Here is a 27,493-nt window from a genome sequence, read left to right on the forward strand (position 1 = left end):
ATATACATAATGTGTGTTTGTGTATGTAAGTTCTACACAAAACTTAAAATAAGCACAGAGAAAGTGACAATGCTAATAAATGAATTATATTTTATAGTGGATAACTTGAGTAACTGAGGCTGACATGTTGAGATGTTGAATTATAGCACAGAAAAAGGTCAACAGTTATGAAGAAAACTATTATTCTAAGAGGAGCAAATATGAAAACATACAGATCATACAAACATACATAGAGCCGGTCATATGTAAGCGAAAAGTGATAGATGTGAAAATCTGATTAACAGGTGTAGTATATTTCTGATCTTTATGATATTAACTTAAAACAGTCATTGCGAAATGCAAATGAAGGAAAAATCAACAATAGTGTTGTATTATTAGTAGTAATGCTAGTAATAATAATAATAATAGTATTATTACTACTTTTACTACTGGCACTAGTACTAATAAGAACAATATATGCATTATTTATTAACAAGACAGATGGTTAGTATGACAAACAATCATAAGAGCTTTAAAAAATGTATGCTAATTAAATGAGCAAAGAAAAAAAAACAGTCAATATATATTATAATTTATGATGAAATGAAATGAATTTTCTTCCGTCTTAAAAGAAAACAAAACAATATAAAATGGGTACCTTTTTATTTTAATGAAAAAAACCTGAAGAGAATCTAGTAATGACATGTAAACCAAGCTGGAATGAAGTATACTTCTGAAAAAATATCACTAAAACCCTGAATATTAACAGTGATATAATTCAAATATTTATAAATAGTGATGTAAACATCATATTCTTTGAGAATGTTAGCGTTTATCTGGATTTGGTAACTCAGTTGATAACTCTTCTGAGTTTGGAGCGAATGTTGTTGAGTTATATTCTCAGTATAAATGTCAATATTCAGATGATGAGTTCTAAATGTAACGAACCGAAAAGCTAATAATAATCCATCTACTCTGTAGAATTAAAGCGTTTTACTACAGCAACAAAATTGATTTTTCATAAACCTAGACTAATGTTAGTGCATGATAACACTTTCAATAAAAAAACGTTGATCGTCACGTGTTATCCAAGGGATACTGGATACTCTTTAAGTATTAGAGTTGAATGTTATATACATAACATTATACAAGATAGAACTCATCACTTTCATGTCCTGTAGCAACATCCACAAGTTAGAATGTAATGAGTACAATGTCCAAACCCAGGTAGATATCAAATGACTTTTCAAATGATATTAATTCATAATCAAGTATCTCTACTCAACCATCTAAGTATTTGATAATCCTATGTGAACAGCTTCCATACGAATCACTTAATGATCTGCATTGGATTATTTTGAATAATTTATCCAACACAGATTTGTATACTTGACTTCGAGCGATGCTCTAAATGTGAAGGCTAGTAATTTTCTATTTAATCTGATTTACACTTTATAAGTATTCACTGAAATGTTTTTTTAGCTTAGAAAGTAACGAACTGACTATAAATGATTATCACCGACAACAATAGCACACACATACAGACACAAACCATGGTACATCAACGAAGAGACACTTATTTAAACTGATAAACAAGCAGATTGTAAATTAGTAAATTTCATAGTTTGTTTTATTGTCTATAAAACGTGTAAGCAAGATATTTATTGATCGACCTAATCCATGTCTATGTGAGTAAACCGATAAAAAAGGCACGTGCCAATTGGTTAGAGGTCAATAGGTATGACATTGTGCTAATGTGCAGGTACACACATGCTTACAAACAAAAGAAATTGTATATTTTTAAATTGAAGCGAATAGAAACATAAAAATACAAAAGGAAAATAAATATAACAGTGTAAAATTAAGATCTGTAAACATAGATTGTATTAGATGATGCAGTTTGATGTTCGTAATAAACACTCGTTATTAAACAATGACATGAAATTTCCCAGTACAAAAAAATAGTTATCTCTTACACATAGAAAATAATGTTTAATGTCACAATTATTCATTTTGTGATAATATTTCAACGATTATTCCATGAACGATCTTTTTTATGTGCAAAACTTAAGTCTTATGGCAAAAAAAATCTGATAGAAAGTAACACATATCTAATGAAAATGTATAGGGACTGAGTGAATGCATGCAAGTACAAAGACACATCTCTATGTACAAGTATAAACGTAAACATGAACATTTATTTTTAAAGATCTAAGGGAAGTTGATATATGTAAAACCACCACAGAACATAACATTTACATCTTATTCATGTGAATAATATAAATTTGTTTATGACTTATTGAGATACATTAAAAACCATTGAACCTTTATGTAATAACAGAGTGAATAGATTATATATATATATATATATCTTGTATGAGTTTCCTAGTGTACATCACAGACTGATCGTTGTTAGACAACTACTGAATGCCAGGAAGCTCTGGACAGGTATTTTATTCTGATATGGAACTCCTTAGCCGTACGCAACCAGGAGCCCACTAGGGGTCAAACTGAAATTGTCGAGGTCTAGCAACTTAACGTTCAAACCAGTGAGTTTGGATCCAGTGGTTTACGGTTCTACTTTCAATCAATCTTTAATATGGTTAGACCATCATGGATAACTGCCTTAATCCGATATGATTATACTCAACTGGTTACAACCTCTCAATAGAACTACAAGGATTACTAGTCTAAATTAGTCACTAGTAAATACATAATTATTAGTAGTAGCATAAGATTTAATAACCGTACTAGTCAAACCTAAGAGATTAATTATAATTATGAATAATAACTCGCAAAATATGAAGTTATTTTTAAAAATTTCCCATTGTACTTACTAACAAAATATAACGATCGTCACAATTACTTAATAGCCAAACTTAATACAGTGTGTATAAAACTGATTGTAGTCATCCCGGAATCTTACATCTTCGTAAATGCTTTAGATAAACAATCACTTAAACTGAAGATTGGTATTGTGTGATCATTCAATCCAATATAATGCTTGGAATAACAGTGAGCAAGGATAGAGAGGTGAATAGGTACACTTAACTTATGTTTTGATTGTATCAGCCATGAAATTTAAAAGTCTCATCGATATCTAAAATCCCATACATGATATACACATTTTTCACTGTATTCTTCTACGATACCTCAGAAATGCATTAAACAAACTAATGACTCATATTGTATTTTCTACTTTTAGTAGTCACACATTACCTATTCACTAATTAAATAGTCTACCATTAATGATTGATTATGTCATTAACTCAAGATGCAAACTATATCGTCTAATCGTCAATATATTATTTCTAATAACAATCCACATCGTTATTAGTCGATTTCATTATTCTATTCATCCCATATTTACTATGAGTATCAACTAAGATTGAACTCATATCAACTGTAATTTAGTAGAGTTATAATTAAACATAATAATCCTAAACATTAACCAAGGTCAACAATAGTAAATCGCCTAAGGGTTATACATTGTAGATACATTTAAAATCTAGATTATTTATAATACAAGTAGTGGGTATGTGGTAAAACAAATAGTAATGTATTAATCACCTGTATAAAACAAAACTAGGATGAGTTTTATTTGAATCAATTGTTTTATAATTGTCATCGTTATCATCATGTAGATTATCATTTGTAACGGTAATATCAGTAAAAACATGTTGATACAATACAAGTTATGAGGTAGGTAAATGAATCACATTTTTTATTGTGAACATTCAAACACAATTGTTGGCTCCAAAATGTTAAGGTCATATTTTTTTCACTTAATAAATGCAACTGTTTTTTGTAGTATCTTGACCTTAGACTTTATAAATGGGATCTAATCAAACAAAGATTTATCTGTGTAATCTTAACTAAAAAAAAAGTGTCAACCAAAGAAACATGTTAGAACTTAACAACTACAGTTTACTCTGATTAGTATTCTTAATAACCTCATATAAATAAACATAGGTTCCAAAGTATTAGTCAAAAATAAGGTGGATAAAAAAAATGACCACGCAGTTAATGTATCATTTAATGTAAGCATTACTTAGAATCGGCTATCGTTAGTGTTACTTACAATTTAGTTTGAAAAATAAGTAATTATGATGCAGATTTAAATATACTATTTGGTACACATGTGTCAATGAAAAACGGCTTTCATTTTATCAGGCTAATTCATACAAGAAAAAGTCAGTGTGAAAATGTCAATGAGAAGATTTAAACAACTAATATAACTTAACTAAACCTCACCATATTGCACAAGCTAGTAACTATCTGGACTCAATAGCTAAGTGGAAAACGCGATGTTGTTTCAAGCGAACAGTACTGGATTTGGGTTCCGGAGTAAACATCAACTCTGGAATGCAGGCATATCCATTTGACGAATCTCAAACTGGACGATACATGCGTCGTTGATTCCTTTGCTAGTCACCACTCATCTATGTCTATAATGTTTGTGACTTAAGACACTATAGAGTCAATCCCCTCAGGAAGCACATATTCCAATAAGAGACTGACCAACTGAAGTCTTAAATGTCAATGAGAAGATTCAGATAACTAATATAATATGAATTACAAAACACATTTGTTACTAAGATATATAAATCAAAGTATCGGATATTTATTTGAATGGAGAAAAGTTTATAGCAGAAGTTGAAAGAGAGGAAAATCTAGGTTATTTTAGAATTACAGAGATAAGTCGTTGCGATATCGTGTGTGATGTATTCAATTGACAGATTGTCATAACCTAACATCAGTGTTATTGCTAATTGCTATTGAATGGCTTCACTAATAAACATAAGTATATTTTTGTGCTGACTGATTCATCAGGTCAACTCTGTTTCTTGTTTTACTCTCTGCAGATTTTCTCAACAAACACTCTGTTCTACATATCTTTCGCCCAAGCATCAAATTACTGTCATGTTTGACGTGAACCTATCAAACGCTTAACGTTGCAACAGATCTGAAACTTTAATAACCAAACCGCTCAGTCTTTATGGCTAACAAGTAAGTGGAAAAAACGGAGATTCATTTAGCAACTTATATGATCTAATGATATACAGCTCATCTATAACAATTTAGCTGAAATTTTAAGTGTATACCAACATTTAAACCATTAATTCATTTTTGTAGCCAAACAGGACGAAACGCGCATCTTGGATTCCACCGCTATCCATTTCTGTTTAAACTGTTAGTATTGTTAGCGATTTGTAAGAGGTATTTTACCGTAATGACTAATGTCACGTTTGTCGGATTATTCAGTGATGATGATGATCGAATTCTATCGATCAACTTGTAATATTTAAGTGAATCAACATTGTGTATAATTAAATAACTTACTCTAAATTAAAGCCTTCTTTTATCAATGGATTTTTGAAATGGTAATAAAGTAAGCTAGAATTCGAGTAGCTTCAGAGACAACATACCTAAGTATGATATCGGGTGACACTGGTTTGAATCTTTGAAGGAAAACATTAATTCTCCCGAAATTGTATATTACACTTAGCAGACGAGGATCAATTAATAAGAAATCTAGTTACAGAGTTTCTTACTGGTCACCGCCAATCACTTAACATCAATAAATACATGTTGCTGGAGTGCAGTAATCCGATCAGTATCAAGCAATAAGAAGTATAGGAATCGTTACTAATCAGTGATTCAAATAGCGTAAACCGAATGGTATAATTATACATTGAAATTTCATGTAGTGAAACAATTCTCTGAGAGTATTTCAATGTCGATGGTTTTCATGATTACCGATATTGTTTGACCGCTAGTTATAGCCGAATGAAATTCAACTTACTTAGTTGCAATATTAGTTGTCAGAGTTTTATGCTTGAAAGCATTACCTTTACGTCGAGTTTTGTTCTCCGAGCTGAATGGTTTAGTCGTGGAACTTTCATTGTTCTTCCGAACGACATCATCAGCACGAACTTCAGGTAGAAGTCGATGATGCTGTTCAGAAGAATAACGAAAGCTTCACAACCAAAACAACCAGTTCATAGGACGAAATTCCACCTAAATCATCCACCTGAGCTACAAATCTTTGCCATCTCAAAAACATTACCTTGTTGCTAAGTATTTAACATATGCCAAAGTCAAACTATTTTGATGACTTCTTTTTTGACCCACGTTAGACCCTTAATTTAAATTGCTAAGTTTTCTCTGTAAAATAAGAACGGTACAGTACATGTATTCAAGATCTATTTTAAACTAGTTAACTAATACATTACACAAACGTACAATATGGTCAGTCACACAAGCAATTTAAATCATAAAACAATAACTTATAACTTATGTTACATAATATACAATGTAACAAATGTATCTGTCTGCCTGTTTCCATTTCATCTATACACACGTACAAATACAAAGATAAACATTGATGTAAGTATATGTTAGCGTTTGCATGGTTATGAGTGAATGTGATGACTAACGTTTAAACAGAGGTGCGCATTTGTATGAGCGCTGTGATGATTTACTATGTACAGTGTTTAGATTACAATGATAAACAATATAAAGGAACTTCTCATTAATTTGCATTATAAGCAAATTGTATTCTATGTATATGTTCAGTTGTTATCTCTAGACGTATATATTGTCAATGGCACATCTAACTGTATTTGAAACGTTATAGTCTGAGAATGAAATAACCAAATTCATTACTATTTCTTTTCCATATCTCTTTTCATGTAACTAAAAGAAAATCTTATTACAAAGTCTGGTCTACAAAACTCTCCTACTAGTCAAATACAATTTGATTGGTTCATTTTCGTATATTATTGAATGCCCATCAGAGAGTTAGATGCTATGGGGAGTAGAAATTATTAAAATCACATTCATCATCCCCAACATCATCATAATTATAGGTAAGTTCAGAGGGCAGAATTGAAAAGAAAATAATAAATATAAGACTGGGCCAACTATTACACAAGGTCATGTTGGGGTCAAACAAGGACGCATGAAAATAAAGGCATAACAGAATTTTCACGTTACGTGTCGTTTAAAAACCCAAATGGCATATTTCTCCTAGTGGAATAAAATAAGGTTATTTAGAAAGTAAATTGAAATATTCACATAGATGTATGTATATTAGTGAATGAATAAAATGAAACGAAGTAGATGAGTGAATGGGAGAAAGAGAAATTGTAAGAAGAAACATACTCTCACATATACATACAATACATAATCAAGTTCTGACATACACAATGCACACAATACTAGTTTCAGCTAAAGGGTTTTTACATCGGATAAACAAAACACCTCAGAATAAACTGAAATAAACAGAAAATATTAAGTGAGAAGTGAAAAATTAAAACGGAAAATACATTGTCGGTAATTTTTCTTCTGTTGGGTTTTTAACCAAAAAAATTAGCAAAACTTTATGTCGTAAACTGGGAGTTAAATTCAGCAGTGTACAAAAAAACTAATAGGATGATGAAACATCATATTTATATATGATTGTCCAGTTAATCAAAACTGTGAGAGGGAAAAAACAAAACAGAACTCAGTAGATTTTGATGAATAGATTAGGATACCCTGCACCTACGTTTGGCACTGTTTAGCACTCGTCAGCAAAGCGTACCTACAATCTTGAAGGAAGTGATGCTCATCGGGATTCTAGGTCTGGGAAGTTCAGTTGTGAAGTCTCAAACAGTGGAGCAGGATGATGCGAATTCGAATCCTACTGGGACAACTAGTACCTTCAATATTACAGTTAAGTCTTGGAGATGAATGAACATTGGTACGAAATCCAAATTCAAGGTTTCCAATGGACTACCTTCAACCACCTAACATCAAAACATGGTTCACATGATGTTGAGTTTTACCTAGGGTAATGGCTACGTTGCAACTTGACTGACGAAATTCAGTCTGTAGAATTAGAAGACTAGACAAATATGACACTTCACTCCCTAGTAACTGACCGATTATAATAGAAAAGTCGAAAAACAATCAATCATTCCGCGTATACCTCAGTTTTCAGAGATTTGAAAGTTTTTTCAAGTAATTCAAAGCCTTTGAAAATACCGGATAGTGAACAGAATGATATTACTTAGGATTGAAAATAACCAGTGAAAACGCCTCAGTGACGATATTAGAAGGAACTGATTAATTACTCCGTATGGACGAGGGGCGTTAAACAATTATAGAAGTCTTCATTATTACTGATAATAATCCTTAAGTGACTAATTGCAATACTTCTAAATATAGAGCATGCTAACTTTATATAAGTGGAAATAAATTTAGGTAATAAGTGTACCTCATTGTCAATCTATCTAGACGTTAGTGGTAACCAGTTCCAAAACAACATATAACTTATTATATGTAACGGTTATTTAATAATTAAAAATGTCTAATTATGTTATTGATCAAGTACAATATTGTTAAGCTACTAAACAGTGCGGGTGCAATAGAATTGCACTTTGTGAGTATTGGATGACTAAGCCATTAAACTGTCACATTATCACTTATCGTTTATTTAGAGAGACTTTAAGCAGTAACCATTAGACAGTAACTCAATGATCTAAAGGCAATTGGGAACGTGATAAGGTTTGAACATCTTAGGTTTGGTTATTCGCGCGTTTATGAATGCCCATTTTCTCTTGCCAGAACGAAATGATTGTCCGATGCTTAAGATTGTTTTCAATGGTTATCCAACTAAATTTGGTTCATGATGCAAATTACGAAACATAATAATATGTTTATCTTATGCATATATCATCTATAATATTAGACGGAAAAATATTGAAGCTAACTAACTCTCTCAGTTACACTCTTAGAGCCAACCAAATGAATTAAAGGTTAATATAGATTTCAAGATCAGTAAATGAACATATTATAAGGATAGTGTAGAGAGTAAAGTATGGTAAAAGATTCAGAAAACTGTATCATCACAATGTACTTCAAATTATTCAAAGATATCTTTTAGGTATCAAATTTTCATTAGAAAACATGGTGAACGAATCAGTTATTAAATTCTAATTGAACTTATTCACCTGAATATTTCAATTAATCTTTTCAATGAAGACATTAAGCCGTGTCTTTCTAAATGCAATGTTGATTGTAACTTTCATTAAATTAATTTATGTATTCAAAGTACGTTATACATATTGAAAATTGAGCAACTGAACGTATAAACTCCAAGTTAGTTACTGAAAATCCCCATATACACCACTCAAAAAGAAATGTATTATTTATTGGAAAAGTGTATTTCAGTTGCTATAAGGTAACAAGAGTATGATTTTTGAACAGAAAGAAAACAAAGGAGAATGATTAGATTTTCATGCTGTTATATTCTTTCTTGCGTGTATGCCAATATGTATGTCAAAAAAATGATGATGGTGAGATAATCTTATCATAACAAAACAATTAAAGAATTGAAACACCTACTGATTTGAACATACAAAAGAAATAAACACTACTATTCACAATTGAAGTATAAAATTATCAAACTCAAACAATACACCCTAGACACTATAGGGGTAATTTAAAAAACTAAGATTATGAATCCTTTTTTTCGGATAGACAAAGAAAACTTTTTTAAAGATGAAACTGTGTAAGACTACCAAAGATTATGGTGAATTTTAATAATTTCTCTACAATTTTTACAGGAGAATAAAAACAACTTGGAAATATTAATTGATATGAAAAAAGGAAGATTATGGTTAAAACGACTATTAAAACAGTGAGATCTTTTGAAAATGAGTATTTTCTTCTTAAATTTACTTTAGTATAGTCTTCTCAAAACAGTGATGTAACTTGTAAGCAAAGATGGACAGTGGTCAGCAGTGGAATCCACAAAGCGCGTTTCGTCCTATTTGGACTCGTCAGCTGGATGTACCTGCATCTCAGAGTTGATGCTCAATCTGGGACTCGAACCCAGTACCGTTCGCATCAAACGCAATCGTGTTATCCACTTAGCTATTGAGTCTTGATAGCCACTTTCTTGTGCGATGGGGTAAAGTTTAAATCCACTCAGTATTGCTTGATTGAATCTTCCAATTGATGTTTAGGACTGCAACTGGTCAATCAACTCTGAGACACAGGTACATCCAGCTGACGAGTCCCAAATAGGACGAGACGCGCGTCCTAGATTCCACTGCTGGCCACTATCCATCTTTGCTTACCATGCTTGTAAATTAAGGCTATATCGAGGCAATACGCACAGTGTGCACATATGACAATTAGAGACTGACTAGGTGCAGTCCTAAACATCAATGGGAAGATTCAAACAAACAATACTAAGTTAAGTGTTGTAACTTGTTTGATAAATAAAAAACTATGTACTCAATTTTAAACTATACAACTACTAATAGATAGAGAGATAATGCTACTGTAGAGCTATCTAAACAGAAGTAGATCAAGTTGAGATCGAACTTCAGTTATATGTATACTGACTAAAATTTGAAGTGTCTTTAACGAAGAAGCTGCCGTTTCATACAGGACTCTAATAACATGAGTGATGAATAATTCTCCAGATCAAATTTAAAAAGCAATTAGTTTTAAGAATCTAGCTACTGAAGATTTAGATCGTAATGAACACAAAAGAGAGGAGGACATAGTATAGTTATTTAGTTCTTACTTAAAACTTTCAATTAAAATAGATCACTAAATTATGAAGTGGTTCGATGATCTCAAACTATTGTCTAAAATTAATTAATCAAGCTGTAAAAATAACTATTCTTCTTTTTAGTTCCAATATTCAGTAATTTTTGAATTAAAAAAATTTTCCTTGGATTAATCAGAACAGTCTATCACTAGAAAAATAACATTTTTCTAAATATATTAAAATTTTTCGAGTCCCGCATGCGAGATCGTGAGGTGATGTTGAGGAGTCACATACTGAGACGAAACGGCCATCCAGTACTTCCAGGTCTTTAGTAATGGTCTAGCTTAGATGAACTTGTGATTTTAACTGTGAAAAACAATATATGTCCAGAACTAAAAATTTCTTCAACAAACAAATAAGGATTGATCATAATATTTTAAAAAAGTGTTTGTTTTCAAAATATTATCTTGTTTCACCTAGACGACTATAACCTTGATGCTGTTATCGTCTCTTCCGTTCATAATATATCATGGGGTACACCCCATTTATAACAGTATGTCTTCATTGACAATGTGTATTAAACCAAGTCATTTAAAAACATGACAATTGAGAATATTAAATTTTAAATATTAGTTAGTAATGGAATCTATTTAGGACAAATTAGTTAAATAAATATACATTTTAATGTTGATTTTGAAATCGAAAGTCAATTATGAATAAATGAAAATACAATTAAATTTATTGATAATTATACATACATATCTTATATATATATAAGAGAACATTCTTACCAAAGTGATTGGTCTGCATCGCATAACTTTAATCTTTTCATCAGTATATGGAGAGAAATTTTGATAAGCTTGACTTATAGTTAGTATAGTTTCATATAAACCAAGATGATCATTCCCTGGTCTACTACATACACCATAACGACCAGTAGTCATATTTGTGGTTGTTGTTGTCGTTGCCACTGCCGCTCCCACTACTGCTGAATTACCCGATAATTCTGATGTACATGAAGGTGGTGGAATAAAAGCGGAAACATGTCCACTACCATTACCAATAGTTGAATCAATTCTCACTGAATTTGTAGATGAATTATGCTGCATTGACATTAGCTGGTCTGAACCATCTCTTCCACAGTCAGAACCACGTGTTCGTCTTGGCATTCGACCATATCGTACACTATCTTTTGACATACCAGCAGCAAGACATTTACGAAAACGACAATATTGACAACGATTACGATTTAAACGTATTACAAGACATTTTCCATCTCTTAAACATTTATATTCAATTTGTTTTTGAATACTTCGACGAAAGAAACCCTAAATTTAAAAAAAGGAGGTAAAAAACAGTTGAATAAAAGTTGTTACCTACTACAAATATGTTATGCGAAAAAATCTGATTGATTCACTAACAAAGCCTTAGAAATTGAAAATAATCTGACTGGTTATGATGAATAGATGTGTTATCAATCACTACAGAGCATTGATATTATACTGCATATAGCAATTTCAACAGATATTTTATACTGACGATATATGGCAGAAGTATTTAGTACTCAAACACAAAGCTTATATCTTTAGCCGTTATTTACCTATACGATAGAACGTAAGCTCAGTACACTATTGAAGTCAGAAATCCTTAAGTACAAAGAGAAATGATGGAAATTTGAATAAATAAAGGAAAGAGGATCAGATTATGAATAAATTAAATAAATATGAAGAAATATAGTTCAATTAAGATGATCAGACTAGATTTCATTCACTTCAATAAAACATATGCATACGATAGAAACTTATTCACGGCTAAACAATTTTAACAAAATCCTAGATCAAAATGTATTCTCACAGTTTAAATCACAAGTCGATCCAAGCTAGACCACTATTGAAAGCCTGGAAGCACTGGATGGCCGTCTCGTGCTAGTACGGGACTCCTCAGCAGTCCAGTGCTTCCATGTTTTCAATGGTGGTCTAGCTTAGATCGACTCGTGACTTCAACTGTGAAAATACTATGATCTCTACAAATCCCCATACTGATAAAATATATTCCATAAATTCACTACCCAATCTAGTTTTAAAATATTAAGGAATAGATAAGAAATAGTCTTAATATAAGAAGACTCTTAGGAATTATGAAAACCCTTGTAAATAAAAAGGGTTTAATATTATTACAAGGTAATTTTCGATAGTCTTCTATTCTGTACACTATAAGAGGTTAGAGTTTTAAATTATCTAATCTTTCTTTTAAAGTAAACTACTTTTTTCATATCTCATATCACTGAGAAGTAAGATCTAAAAATATGCACTGCTGTATTCATAGTGTGAAGATGAAACGCTATCCGTGGATTCTGAAAACTGGCTTTAAAATGAACCATATTTAATAGTTGAGATCATGAGTCAATTGAGACTAGGCTACCATGGAAAACTTGGAAGCATTGGACGGCAGTTTCGTCCTATTGTGGGATCGGAAATCAGATTTTAAGAAATAGTAGTAATAATATTTACGATAACAGAGAGAGTTTGGAAACGGTAGTTAGACTGAAGAAATTTCAACTTCGATAATCATTTAGTCAACGTATAAATTACTGTTATCATACCTAGAATACATATAATTGAGTAATAGACATATTATCAGACAGGTTAAAAATTTGTAGGTCAAACTCTAATAGGTTTGTGCGTTTGTATATGATACTGATATCCATGAGATGGTATACATTCACTTAAACATACCTGCACATATTTACAATAGTTTAGTAATGAAAGTACAAAAGTAATGATGATATTGAAATGAAAGAATATTAAATGTGTAAGTATTCTTCTAGACTATGTTAATTGTTATATAATGAATATGAGAACATTTTCAATTATTCTAAATTCACACTTTAGAAGCTCATCCGAAAGTATTACGTTTTTAATATGAACTTAATTTCATGCAAATATGAAAATTTGACTATTTGGATAACAAGCTATTTACAGTAAAATGACAAAAGATTCTTCAACTATACTGATGGGACTATTTTATGGTTAGAAAAAATGTTTTTATCAGAGACTGAGTGATTTTGGTTAGATAATAATTAAGAACCAAGAAATGTTGGATAGTTATTTTATTCATATATGAGTCTTCTTGTCAATAGTGCACATCAACTACACCACAAGGAATTAAATGGAAAATATTTAGGCATTGCTAGGAGAGTGCGTTAACTTCAGATCAGTTAGCTAATACTTAGCAGTTAACACCTTTTACTCCTGTGAATTCACAATGTTGAACGACTAGTGCCACTAGAAATATGTGTCTGGTACCAAAAAAGATGATAGAAAATATGCCAATTATTAGTATTACTCATATTACCCAAAATAGAGTAATTCTGATACAGAAATCAACACGGATAATACAGAGATTAATTGTTATTTTTTTAACTAATACGCTAACAAACCTAAATCATGAACAATTGTTTAGTGGGGAAAATTAAGGATCAATATAGGGATTTATGCAGTCGATTGTTGCTGAGTATTATTGAGATTACGAACCGACTAAAATTAGACAACCAATTAGAACCAGGAAATAATGGATTGCTATTTTGTCCCATAACAAGGTTCATCAACAGTACACACATTCATTTATATGGTGTATTCATTTAAGCACGTATAATATTAAGGAATATTTAAACTGTGATACAACAACAGTTTCACATTCTTTGGTTATAATTTTTGCAGAGATTTAAAATGACATTAATTAATATTATGATGGGGAAATGTTCCTATTTTATTTGAAACAAAATGATTACTACTAAAGTATATATTAAGTGGACTATCTTTTAAGTAAGTAAGAAGTAATGAATATACGGAATAGTTTTCTTTCCAATCTTCAGTGTTTCTTTCAGTCCAATCCAGTTTATCAAGTTAACGGTATGACTGATTTTTTTTGAAGAGATTTCAACATCATAAAGAGATATCGTTATGTATCTTTTTGTTTGTTTTGTCTTTATGTTTTTTTTCTGTAAAATACTGATAATCAAATAAATTTATCGGGTGTAATTAATTGTTCTGCAATAAAAGTCTTTCAATCGAGAATACAATAAAGTGTATGTTTTACATATATATCATCAATGTGGATTTTTAAGAATGTGAAAAAATAGAAATAAAACCCGGAAACCCAAGTAATAACATTCACTTCAAATTAACAAAACAACGATGAGAAGAAAAAGGATTTATTGATTGATACCGTTAATGATGGTGATGACAATGACAAGACTAATGATAATAACAGAAGAAATAGCAACTACCCAAGTTCATTATGCTTTATGGATGAAATTATAAAGGAATTAAACATGTTGAAACAGGCAACACCAATTTGTCATCACACTCACATATCACCACACACACAACATATATATATATATGTATGTATATATGTATATATTAGTAGACAAACGTAATAATACTAATAAATTTATCATGTTCCAGTCCGAACACAGGATATATATATACAGCACGTTTGGCCAATATACTTAACATTGTTTAACATTTTATTGGGTTTATAAAGTTGTTTACAAGTAAAAAGATGAGTAGATAAATAGGTAGGTGGATAGATTAAAGAGAAGAGAGTAAATAAATAAATAAACAGATAAATAAATAACTGAATATACATATATTAGCCATTTATGCCTATCTAGTAAAGAGAGACCATTCATTATGTATGATTTATTATTATTATTATTCTAGTCATAACAAGCAGTAGTAACAACCATGGAGAAATAACAACAACAATAAACCTGTTTTCTACGTCATATGTACATATACAGATGCATAAACAAGCAGACAACAACAAAAGAGAAATGTGAAATAATTAAGAAAAGAACAAATACAATATTTTAATTAGAAAGTAATATGTTTACTGAAATTAAAACAGTAAATAGTGTAGTTGCCACCGTTTTACATAGTAGACGATTGACGGAAATACGAGTAGAAAGTAATTCGGAAGCTCTCGCAGAATGATTACTTATACAAAAAGAAATACTATGGAGTAGTGCTATTGCGTTAAAGATATTCAATTTGATATGAATTATATTTAAATTTTTAAATCATTTAAATATTTATCCTTTTAATATTATCCATGTTTTGTGTAGCCACTGTATATGCAATATTGACACCAAACGAACAACTGTGAGTAGGTAAGTTTAGCTAAGTCGTAAGACTATTGATCTGATAGCAATTTGTACGAAAACGAATAGTGTAGAATGTAAAATTCATAGATACAAATAAAAATGAACTAGATATTTACTACTCTAATGTTTAAAGTTTGGAATTAAATACCATTGATTCTAAAACAGAGTAAACGAGTTCAGACCTATAATCGTGTATTCAGTTTTCTCAAGGATACGAACGCAAATTGTTAATGAGTAACAATAAACATGAGATACACTTCAAGTTATGAAACCTGAAATAATGAAATTGTAACAGTTAAATAAATGATTCATTTAACTAGTATATTTGATGGAAAAAACAAAGTTTGTTAAGTAGTATTATTCGCTTATTTTTCAATTCTAAAGTATTAAAACGTTTTTATTAAATGTTAATTTATATTATTAAGTTTAACACCATTATCATCCGGATCAATTGAACTTCATGATTGAGCATTGAGCAAACAACGTTCATGTTATCATTTAAGTAAAACTACCTAATACTTTCACTCTGATACTTATATGTAAAAACAGTTATAGGTAGACATATAATACATAAATCCTTCTATTTATCAGCTATACGAATTCATTTATATGATTAAGAACCCAGTTAACTGAATGAAATGCAGCTTATAAACGACTGAATACATTCAGATTATTAAGTTGACACGAGAATTTCAAGTATTTATTAATTTGAACAAGAAAAAGTGTGCTACACATTGATCATGTACAATCGATACTGCAATGTATATGTACATTTGCAAATATTGTCCTTGACTTTAAAACTGTAAATCATTAACACTCAGTATTTTTTTTCACAGTTTAACTAATCTGTAAACATGACTGTTTCTCTCTTTGAGTGTGTGTGTGTGTATGGATCTGACAGGGTAGATGCTTTGTTTGTTTATTTGTTTTTAAAATTAGATATTATACAGTTTGATTAGATATACAAACGACCACAGCTTCATAGTAATAATAATAATAACGATAATAGTATTGTTAATAGTGGCAGTGATAGTAATATTTATTATAATTATTTCTAACATTTATTAATAATATGAGCAACTCTATCGAATTGTGCATGTATACATTCACCCACGCTTATGTAAATACATACATACATGCATACATACATACATACATATACACATGTATATACATGCAAATTTTAGTAAACAAGTGAATATACAATGAAATTGAGGTACCATATTCAATATTGGCAAGTTTACAAAATGATCATTGAACAAAATTAACAAAAATGTTTCGTAGTTAACAAAATTATTAATGTTAATACTTTGTATAAATACATAGGCTTAGTAGTAATAATCATAATCATAATGTAATAACATTCTATTCATTAATAAATGTTTATATACATGTCAACTAACAAATAATGACGATTAGATGTATGCAAATGTAAAAAGATCTATATATACATTGTTTAAAAAGTTATATATTGAATATGCTGCCATTTTTAAATTCAGTTATCAGTTGATTAAATACAGTAGCATTAAATACAGTAGAAAGTGTAATATATGGAGATGTCTACAGTTATTTTCACTTATTCAAAATGGAAATAATGAAAGGAAGATTATTTTTAATATCTAGGAAATAAGTATCAGATAAGTGACATTAATCATTATGGCTATTAATAAGTAATCTGGTTTTGATTTTTCAAAGGTTAAGTTGTTATGAATCAACTGGATACATTGTATGTGTTCCCTACTCAGTTTCATCCTTTATCATAAACATGCGGTATATAAGATTCGGAGACGGCATTGATAAAACATGTTCAACTCGTCGAAACCAGTGTATAGAGATGAGATCACTTAATTAAAATATAACCGCTATCCTAGAGTATACATTGTCAAACTTTAAAATACTTACATGATGAGTGATCCTTCGAATACAACTATGGTTGAATAGAGTTTTACAAGTATGCATAATAACTAACCTAAGTGACACATCGTCCAATAGATATAATTAATACAATTAATACGTATATGCGAGAGATTTTCATTTGTATATGATTCCTAAACCATCTGTAATGTTAATTTTCACTAAGATATCAACCTATTACTACACTACTAATACTGTGAACATAATATCAATAGTACAATCGACAGTATTCGTAAATGAAATCACTAAGAGAAAATCAATTATTAAGAAAATAGCAACAGTAATAATCATCATCATTACAACCAACACTAATAACTAAGATGTAATTAACTGGCTTTATATTCACATTTAAAAGCACAAGTGCATACATGATTGCACACATACTTATGTGCAAACACAACAAACAAACAAACAGTCACATCTAACTTTTTTTTGTAGAAAAAATAAACAAACAATCGATAAACAACTGAATATCAGGCAACCACTAATGAGTAAGTTAGACGCAAAACTAGAAAAAGTGAGAGAGAGAGAGCAGTGATGGAGGAATTAATTGAGTGAATGCATAAATGAAAGGATACATGGACTCTCGTAAAACAAACTAAACGATAAGCTATGATGATAATTAATAGACTGACAATAATTATGTATTCTCAACACAATCTTTTTAAAACTAGTTCTTACAAATATCGTGAGTGTTTACATTAGTTGGCTTTAATTATTTAATCATTTGACGAGCTTTCTATTGATAAACTGTATACACGGATGTGTCCGTGTAAATTAATATTTAGACAGTGAAATTTTGCAAGTCCTTCATTACAATACTATGAATTACACATTTTTAATAACAATTAATTGATTATATTTGGCTAACTAACATTAACTGACGAATGTATCAATCTCAATCAAACATAGGTTGCAAGTGTAATACAACTTTGAGAACTACTGGACGATATATATATATATATATATATATATATATATATATATATATATATATATGACGATGAGTTATTGGTGAATTAATAATAATGATCAAGCTGAACAACGGAGTCGAAATAATTGTAAGTAGTCGTGATAAAACGGAAGATAAAACGTTGAGGATATAGATCGAAAACAGGTATGCATGACGTAATACTGGAAATGAAGTTCTGGAGTGAATGTATATAAGTTATGATTGATTTTCAGACATTTCAACCAAAGTCTGTAATCATTAACAAGTTATTGATATGCATCAAGAATTAACAATTTTTACAAACAAACTTATCAAGGAAAATTAAGTAAGATTATATCCATAAGAAAACTAAAACAAGAATGATATAAAGTGTCAATACCTTAATTGATAAGGATATAATGAAGGGAACAGACGTAATGACGATCCAACTGGTAGGTCTATGGAAGATACATAACGAAGATATACACCTGTTCGTATTTAATAGAACTACTCACATGTACTTAACATTGTGAAAAGTTCATAGAGTTCTTTAGATTTGCACTACTAATACCCATGATCGTCATTTATAATATTTAAAAAGCTAGACTTTCAACTATGATGTTTTAATGGTAATAACTTTTTTTTATTTTTTAAACCGAAAGTTGATCAGTGACATAGTTATTCAATCTAGAATTGAATTATTCTGCAATTATCAGTTTTAATACAAACTAACCTATAATCTGTTTCAAAGAAATTAAGAAGTAAACAAGTTGGTTGATAATAATTTGATTTAATGTAATTCATTAACTAAACACATGTTAATGTTTATGGCAATGAGATACAGATTGGTCTAAGTAAGGATTAGTGAATTAAATGTCTACTTGATCATATACTTTGAAGTACAGAAAAGTGGGATTCAAACACACGACTCAATGATTGCAGAAAAAGCACTACTAGTGTAAATAATCAACCATTTGTCTGTGAATGATGATTCGACTTGAAATGGATATCTATTAATGAAAAAGAGGGAGACAGTTCAGTGAAGTTGTATTTTTTATGATATTATTAACTTAAACTGTACAATCGTAGCCTGTACATAGTGGTCTATGATAAACTAGACAAGCATTTCGCCATGTAACAAAGCATTCAAATTAGTTTTAATTATAGACTGTTATATGTCACGTTAACTATAAATACGATTGCATGACTTCATCGAAGAGATGTTTTTATTGAACACTTTATAGTTTATTGAATAATGCGATCAGTCACTTTTGTTATTTCAAAAAATTTAAGATAGTTGCCAATTGAAAAGTGATAATTAGCAGAGTATTTTGATGACTTATGCCTTGTCTTAAATTAAAAATACTTAAAAATTCTCACTAAACTTGTATTCTCTGTAAATCATTGAGTAATTGGTAATATTCTCACTGATCAGTCAACTACGTCTCGTTCTCATCTAATGAACATTCAGCAAGAACAGTAAACATATAGGCAATAGTTAACTTGATAAAGATTTCTCATCTGAAAGAAATCTGTTGATTTGTAAGTAGTATTCATCATAGAATTTACATTGAAAACCAAAATTGGTATTTTTCATAAAATATAACTTTATGTGACGTGATAAACTATCAATTATTTCCAGCTGTAATGACTTTAAGACAGTTCTGTTTCTTTTTTGCTATGCTGTAATATTCATACTGAAAATAAATAGTTCCACCAAATGCCCTGATACGGCTGAGAGTGGAGAGAGTACGCTCTCCCTCTCGAAGTGCTCTCACATGGCCACGCGTATATAGCCTCTTCCAGGGAAGTCCTACTCACTGCCTTCTCATAGTGGCATTACTGTTGTTTACCGAATTGAGAGGACGAAAAGCGAATGTCCGGCGTTTTAACCGGGTTGGTGGACACAGAAAGTCCACCTAGGTGAGTTGGAAAACCCTGATTCCATTTCAGTGGTGCACATGGACTCCAGTATCCTGAGGGAACAAATAGCGTATAGGTCAATCGTTGGTCACCGACTACCATGGGACTGCATCTCCTCACGATGCTCCACTGCCTTGTGGATCAGACCTTTAGGTCAAAGGCTCCGGTTGTAGCCCCCTAAGAAAACCACCTGCTTCGGTTTGGGCACCCGGGCAGTATCACAGCGCTCACACAAATGAAATGAGATTTGTGTGGCGCATATATATCTGGTGCCCCCTTGTACCAATATTTATGTGTTCAAATAAAATAAATAAATAAAAACTAGTGCATTGCAGTTGGAAATCGTGTATATCTATTGTAAACTTTGTATAAATCGCGTCAGTGAGCACTGTGATTAATAAACCTAATTAGATAACTGAAACGAATTGAAAATTATGTAACTTGTTTGTTAAGTATTGGCTCACATACATGGATTTGAATCATAATTGTTGTTTGAGATCCTCTCAGTTTACAAATATCACAGCACTCTAAAACAGTTGACAGCCAAGTGTTGTAACCGCGGAATCAATATAGTACTCGGAAAACAAGTAATACAGACATTTAAGCATGGTTTCAAGTTTCAACTCGGAATAACGATGAAATAAGTGACATAGTCAATCAGTCACAGGAAACGTAGAAATTTGTGTTTGGCTTAAGTTATCACACTATATCAAGGAAGCGAAATAAAATTATCAGCCAGAGTAGTTGAAGTAGTAACTTTATCATTAGTGATACAAAACATTGGACATAGATAAACTAAACTGAGAAATAATGGATTCCTATGATAGAAAAGTGCAAGATGACTTTAAAACTCAAAATCTAAGGGAATAGAAAGAGTGAATGCATCTGGACTATTGTAACCTATTCTAAGCCGAACAGTATGGTAGAACTTTTCACTCCTGAAAATAATTGTACAATGTTTCTGTACCAAAAAACAAAATAAATACTCTGTCTACTTTCGGGCACTTATCCAATGTAGAAAGATAAAGTAGACAAAAGATAATATAAAATTTAGACGATGATATCAGTTTCACTGAAACAATGAACCGATTAATGATAGACCGTCATTGAAAACCGTGAAGAACTGGATGGCTGTTTCGTTCTAGTATGGGACTCAAACAAACAATACTCACTTAATGTAAACTTCATCCCATTGCACAAGCGGGTGGCTACCAGGACTCAGTAGCTGAGTGGATAACATAATGGTATTTTAAGAGGATGGCGCTGGGTTCGAATCCCGGAGTGAACATCAGCTCTGAGATGCAAGTACGTCCTGCTGACGAGTCCGAAATAGGAAGAAACGCGAATCCTGGACTCCACCGCTAGCCACCATCCATCTTTGCTTACAATGCTTGTGACTTAAGGCAATATCGAGACGCTCCGTACAGAATGCATATATGCCAATAAGAGACTGATTAATTGCAGTCCTAAACATCAATGGGAAGATTTAAATAAACAATGCAAAATGAATATACTGTATATTTCTTATATAATCTAAACTACAATGATTACTTGTAATTATATAAAGATTAATAAAACAACGCATTATCATATGACTAAAACGTATGTCCGCTTACGTGCATATGTACATTAGACAGACATGAAAATAGCAGAAATGAAGAGAGCATAAACGATTAACCTTGAAAGTTTAGTAGACAGTTACATGACTATTATTTCAACTAAAACTATATGTCAATAATCATAAACTGAGAATTCTATACAAACAGTACATTTTTTTACAAAAAGAAATGAAATTAGAAATTATAGGTATCAATTAAGATAAGCTTGTAACTGAGTACATGGCAAAATGATCTTTTTCTATGAAGGTCAATAGTTTTACCTCACTGCTTAACCTCAGTTAGGAGAAACAGAGCACAAACTTCCACCCGAAGTTTGTGTTGATGATGTCGTTCAGAGGAACGATGAAAACTGTACGACCAAACCATCCGGATCAGTGAACAAAACTCCATCAAAATCATCCACCTGAGCTACAAATCTTCTCCATCATTTCAGAGTATAATCTTAACAGCCTAGGTAAAATCGGGATCTGTTTAACAGTGGAATTTACATCATCTACATCTTATCTAGGACTAGTCATTTAGATGTACATACATCCCAGTATTGATGTGTCATATTACAAAATACACTTCAATAAATTTATATTGAATCATTTTAAAAAACAAACAAATAAAACTTGTACATCTATGTACTTTGTGTGCATTGGTATTGTGTTGTTCTAAATTCAATATTATATGAGAATGGTGGGAAACAAAATAAAAAGCGAGGAACTAATTAGAAATATTCTTGATTTGTGATAGGCTTATTATATCTTAAGTATATACTAAAATGAATCCATAAATAAGATAAATGAACAAATTATTTAAACTTAAAAGTACATGATTATGTACATTTTTCTAATGAATCCATGATTATCATCATTATTATAGTGTTTTTATATATTTAAATACGGTAGGTACTGTATAACAGTTTGTACCAATCATAGTGTAATACATGATATAATGGTTTTCGTGCTTAATATTTTAGAAAAAAAATCATTATTTTCCTGGGGACTCTCATTTTTGTCTTTTTTCTTTCGGTCTATATTTGTTAACATAAATAAGTAAATATGTAAACAGATAAATAGGCAGACAAACTAACAAACATACAGTCATATAGATCTATAGACAGAGTAAGCACATATCTATCTATATATGACCTTCGTTGAAATAATAATAATAATAATATGCAAAAGTACAACAGTGTGGACGGACACACACACACACAATTACTGACATATATAACATAGAGAAAGAAACTCATTTTTACTGATTAACTAACTGGCTATTCATCATTATTAAGGCAGGCAAATTTTTTTACACATTGATGTAAATAAATTCGTCTCTTTTTTTGAAAAAAAATAAATAAACGAACAAATAACAACAACCAAACGTAAATAAATTCATGTTGAATGATAGATGGCGTTTGTTGTATTAGACATCTATTTGTAAACTAGCGGTCGGATTTTACACATACCTACACTACATCATACATACATACATAGATACTACATAAGTTTGTTACATTATCCACGTATTAATAATTAAGAATCTAACTGAAATAAAACGTTTTTTTTTAAAAAAAAGAAATGTAATTTCTAATGAATGGATTTCGTATTTATTTTTCTGGGCGTCTGTTAAGCATTTGGATTTCAATCAAGGGAGAGAAAATGATTGTAAGGATTAACTTAGGAACTATCGATGGCTTTCATAGGATTATTTTATTGAATAAAAATAATGTAGAAATGTTCACAGATTTTTTAACCACTGTGTAAAACGTAATTCTGTTTTCTTTTTTTCATAGTATAAGTTTGAATAGAAAGTGATGGGATCTGAAGGAATATGAGTTTTCATGCAAAGTTCCTAGTAGACTTCCGCGATAACTGCTAACATGAAATTTAACTTTGATTTAGAATTTATTTTGTAGATCAGATTCCTAATCCTTGAGAAAATACTTTCTATAATATCAAATGAAAGCTTATGATCATTATTTAGCAGTATACAGTAGCCTATTGTTAGTGTAAAGCTTTAACTCTTTGAGAATCACTATCGTCGTCAAAGATTTACACATGAATAACTCACTACTTCATCAAAAACATGACAAACTTGATTGAAGTTATAAAATTGGATTTACCACACTTAAATGCACGACTAAATGGAACGAATATTTGTATAATATTCATTATTAACCTTCAAGTGTTTTTGGAGGATATAAATAATTTAAAGTTATGTATAGCTATATACACAAAAGGTATAGTTTTATTTTCTAAAACAGTCCAAGACTTGAATGTTGAACGAATTTATCGGCTCCAATTAGATGTTTGTCATTTAGAGTCTCTGATTGACGATATCGATTAGGAAGCCTACACTATATTATGCGATTCAGATAAACAGTAAATTCAAAAACTACCATTAGCAATCTTTCCGATTTCAATCCACATCAAATAGGTCTAACATATGAACCAAACATATCAACTGGTATGGGTCTACAACTTTTTCATTAACCTATATCTTCAACCCAATAAATCAAAACAATAATTTAAATGGTAAGCAAAGATGGATAGTGGCTAGCAGTGGAATCCAGGACGCGCGTTTCGTCTTATCTGAGACTCGAACCCAGTACCTTTCGCTCCAAATTTAAATGTATCCAAAATTATGTAATGATAGTATTCTATTTAGATATTATAATATTTAAGGCTATCAATCCACTAAAAATATACTCACACCAAACTATCAGTGAGCGAAGGTGTCTAAAATAAACATAGGGTGGTGCAATAGTATCAATCACTGAATTAGTTTACTGGCAAACAGTTTACTACGAGAAATTAAGAGTTTTGGTTCGATTACACTGACGATATATATGATATAAAAAAAACTGAAGTCTAGCTACAATTAAATCTCGTTTTTAGATCCAGTCATTATGGTTATGTAAAGAAAAACAGACAATCAAATATGAAATTCCAACAACTTGCAGGTTGTATTCGTCACAAAATGATCGCAGTTGTGGCATGATTGAAAACCAGGAGGGAATTCACGGTTGTTTTTTACTTTGCATAAGACTCTTTAACAGTGAACATCCAAACATCACCAGCGATGGAACTCAAAACTCAAGTCTCGCGACAAGTTTCTAACCATTAGAATCACTAGGCAAGTTTCCAGTGATACAATTCCAACTCTTGTCGATTTCAGTGATCTCTCAACTGGGCTCAATATATGACAAATGAGACTTAAAAATTAAGCGGATCTCCACAAAACCCTTTTTACATAAGTTCCTACAACTGTTTCAAATTATTAAAGAACTGAGGCTTCCTTAAGCTATTCAGTCAGTGGTTTTAAATACAAAATACTAGAAACTTTAAGATTTGAGATGCAATAGAAGTAATTTAGTATGATGTTAGATTGCCCAATCATAATTTATCACAAAAAAGCAGTAGGTTTTTATTATAAAAAGTAGCATAAAATCAACTATCCTCCAGACTACAACTAACAATATCATTATTAGAAAGAATATTAATTGTATGAAAGGTCGTGGAAACTGGTTATAAAGAGGCAGTTTGCACAGGATGCATATATGCCAATAAAGGCTAAACAGAAATTCAACCAAGATTACAAACAAAAGGATAATTCAAATAGCTTCTAATAATAACATAAATGTCATACCTGTCACACAAGTGGGTGGTTATCTGAACTCAGTAGCTTAGTGGATAACCCACTGGCATTTAAAGATAAGGGTACTAGGTTCGAGACCCGATGTAAACATCAAATTTAGGATGCAGATGTATCCAGTTGACGAGTTCCAAATACGATAAAACGTGAGTTCTTGATTTTATCACTAGTCACCTATCCTATAACAAATGACAATGTTGTTTTATATTCACACACAAACTGTGAAACTATACACTCTATTTCGTGATAGTTTTCTGAGTTGTACAAACTACACAAATTCTCTATAGGCTCAGTCATTACGCGACAATTCAGTAATTATTTATTAACTTTTGTTGAAAAGAAAAATATTCTACTACTTGCTTTACGAATGGAGTCATAAAGTTTATTGACTATTTAACATAAATGACCTTTTAAATTTCCTATGAGATAAGAAGTACGTAAACAGATTGATCATATGATTGTTTATTTATTTTTCCTTTGGCTAGGAAAGTTTATAAGACAGAGACAGAGACTTGGTAAAAATCAAAATATGAAAGGAGGGACATAGAGTGAAAGTGGGAAAGTTGGAAAGAAATATAAAAATGGACTGTTTGTGAAAAGATAGACTTATTATCTTTCAGTCGACTTATTCAGTATGAAATCAGCTAGACGGTTTTTAAAGAAAAGCCTCGTCTGTTGAATATTTTGGCTAGGTTTCGATGTTAAAAGAAAACCTCTGAAATAACAGGTAATATTTGGTGATTGTTTTTTTAGATATTAAGATACGCGCAAATTATCTGCTTGGGACCTACAAGATAATTATAAGAGAGGATTAGAGACTTCAAAGTGACATGGTTTACAGTTAGTAGCAGTAATGTAGATTCATTCACTGTCTATTAAGTAACAAATTTCGAACGCCCATAACTTTCAATACGTTTTAAATGAATTCTTCAGTTTTCCCCTTATTCTATTCAATATTGAAATTAAAATTACCAAATCCACTCCTTTTAACTTACTTACAGTGGCTTCTCCTTTATATATGTTCATCTTGTTAAAAACTCTTGGTTAATATGAAATTAATAATTCTAAACCATAAAAATCAAACATTATGATCGTAGATAGAATTCAGTAATTTAGTCAGTCAGTCATAACGTAGAAATTGGCACGTATATGTATTGGTTGAAGTTATCTTACTACATCGGCACAGCGAGACGTCAGAGTAGCAGAAGTAGTATCGATATTAATAGTAGTAGAAGTGCTTAAACATGGAAATTATTCGAAATGAAAATATGGGTTCATGGACTAAAGAATACCATAAGATAGTTCGATAACTGGAGATCTAAAGGAGTAAAAAGTGTGAGTGCACCTGCGCCGTTGAGAACGATTCTAAGTCATTCCGCCAAAAATCTCTATCTATTAGCCACATAATTGCACGTAACCCAATTAGACAGTTTTTATCTAACTACACGGCTTAGTCCACGTGTCAAGGACTTCATGGACTGATGCAATATATTGCTTTTACCATTCCTAGATTACTCCTATACCAACCAACCTTGCGAGTCCAGATAGGCCGCCACTAGATGTATGTAAAACATTCCTCAAATCACCTCAGCTGACGAAGATTCACCACTTCATCAATAGATTTGCCATCTTTACCTATTATCCTATGCATGACCTCAATAGTGCTGAATCAGTGGTACCAATACCAATGAGTAGTGCTATGAAGACGGTTACGATTGAATATCAAAGAATCTAATAATATTCACTATTCATAATCCGGATGC

At 30.9% G+C, this 27,493-nt stretch overlaps 1 protein-coding gene and 1 non-coding gene across 2 annotated transcripts in view; both read right to left on the reverse strand.

Annotated features, from left to right (window-relative positions):
* Smp_000340 (nuclear hormone receptor superfamily protein-related) overlaps positions 1-27,493 on the reverse strand; it is a gene marked incomplete at both ends in the record, with an annotated part of 54,957 nt that overhangs the window by 21,912 nt on the left and 5,552 nt on the right. Inside the window, one exon of the mRNA XM_018791409.1 lies at positions 11,323-11,859. Coding sequence (XP_018645358.1) covers positions 11,323-11,859 — 537 coding nt within the window. The remainder of the gene's footprint in view (positions 1-11,322; positions 11,860-27,493) is intronic.
* Smp_tRNA_00192_Pseudo_TTG.1.1 lies at positions 10,011-10,081 on the reverse strand. The gene has a single exon. It is a non-coding gene (tRNA).

Source organism: Schistosoma mansoni (genome assembly GCF_000237925.1).
Source record: "Schistosoma mansoni, WGS project CABG00000000 data, chromosome 3 unplaced supercontig 0044, strain Puerto Rico, whole genome shotgun sequence".
NCBI classification, from domain to species: domain Eukaryota; kingdom Metazoa; phylum Platyhelminthes; class Trematoda; order Strigeidida; family Schistosomatidae; genus Schistosoma; species Schistosoma mansoni.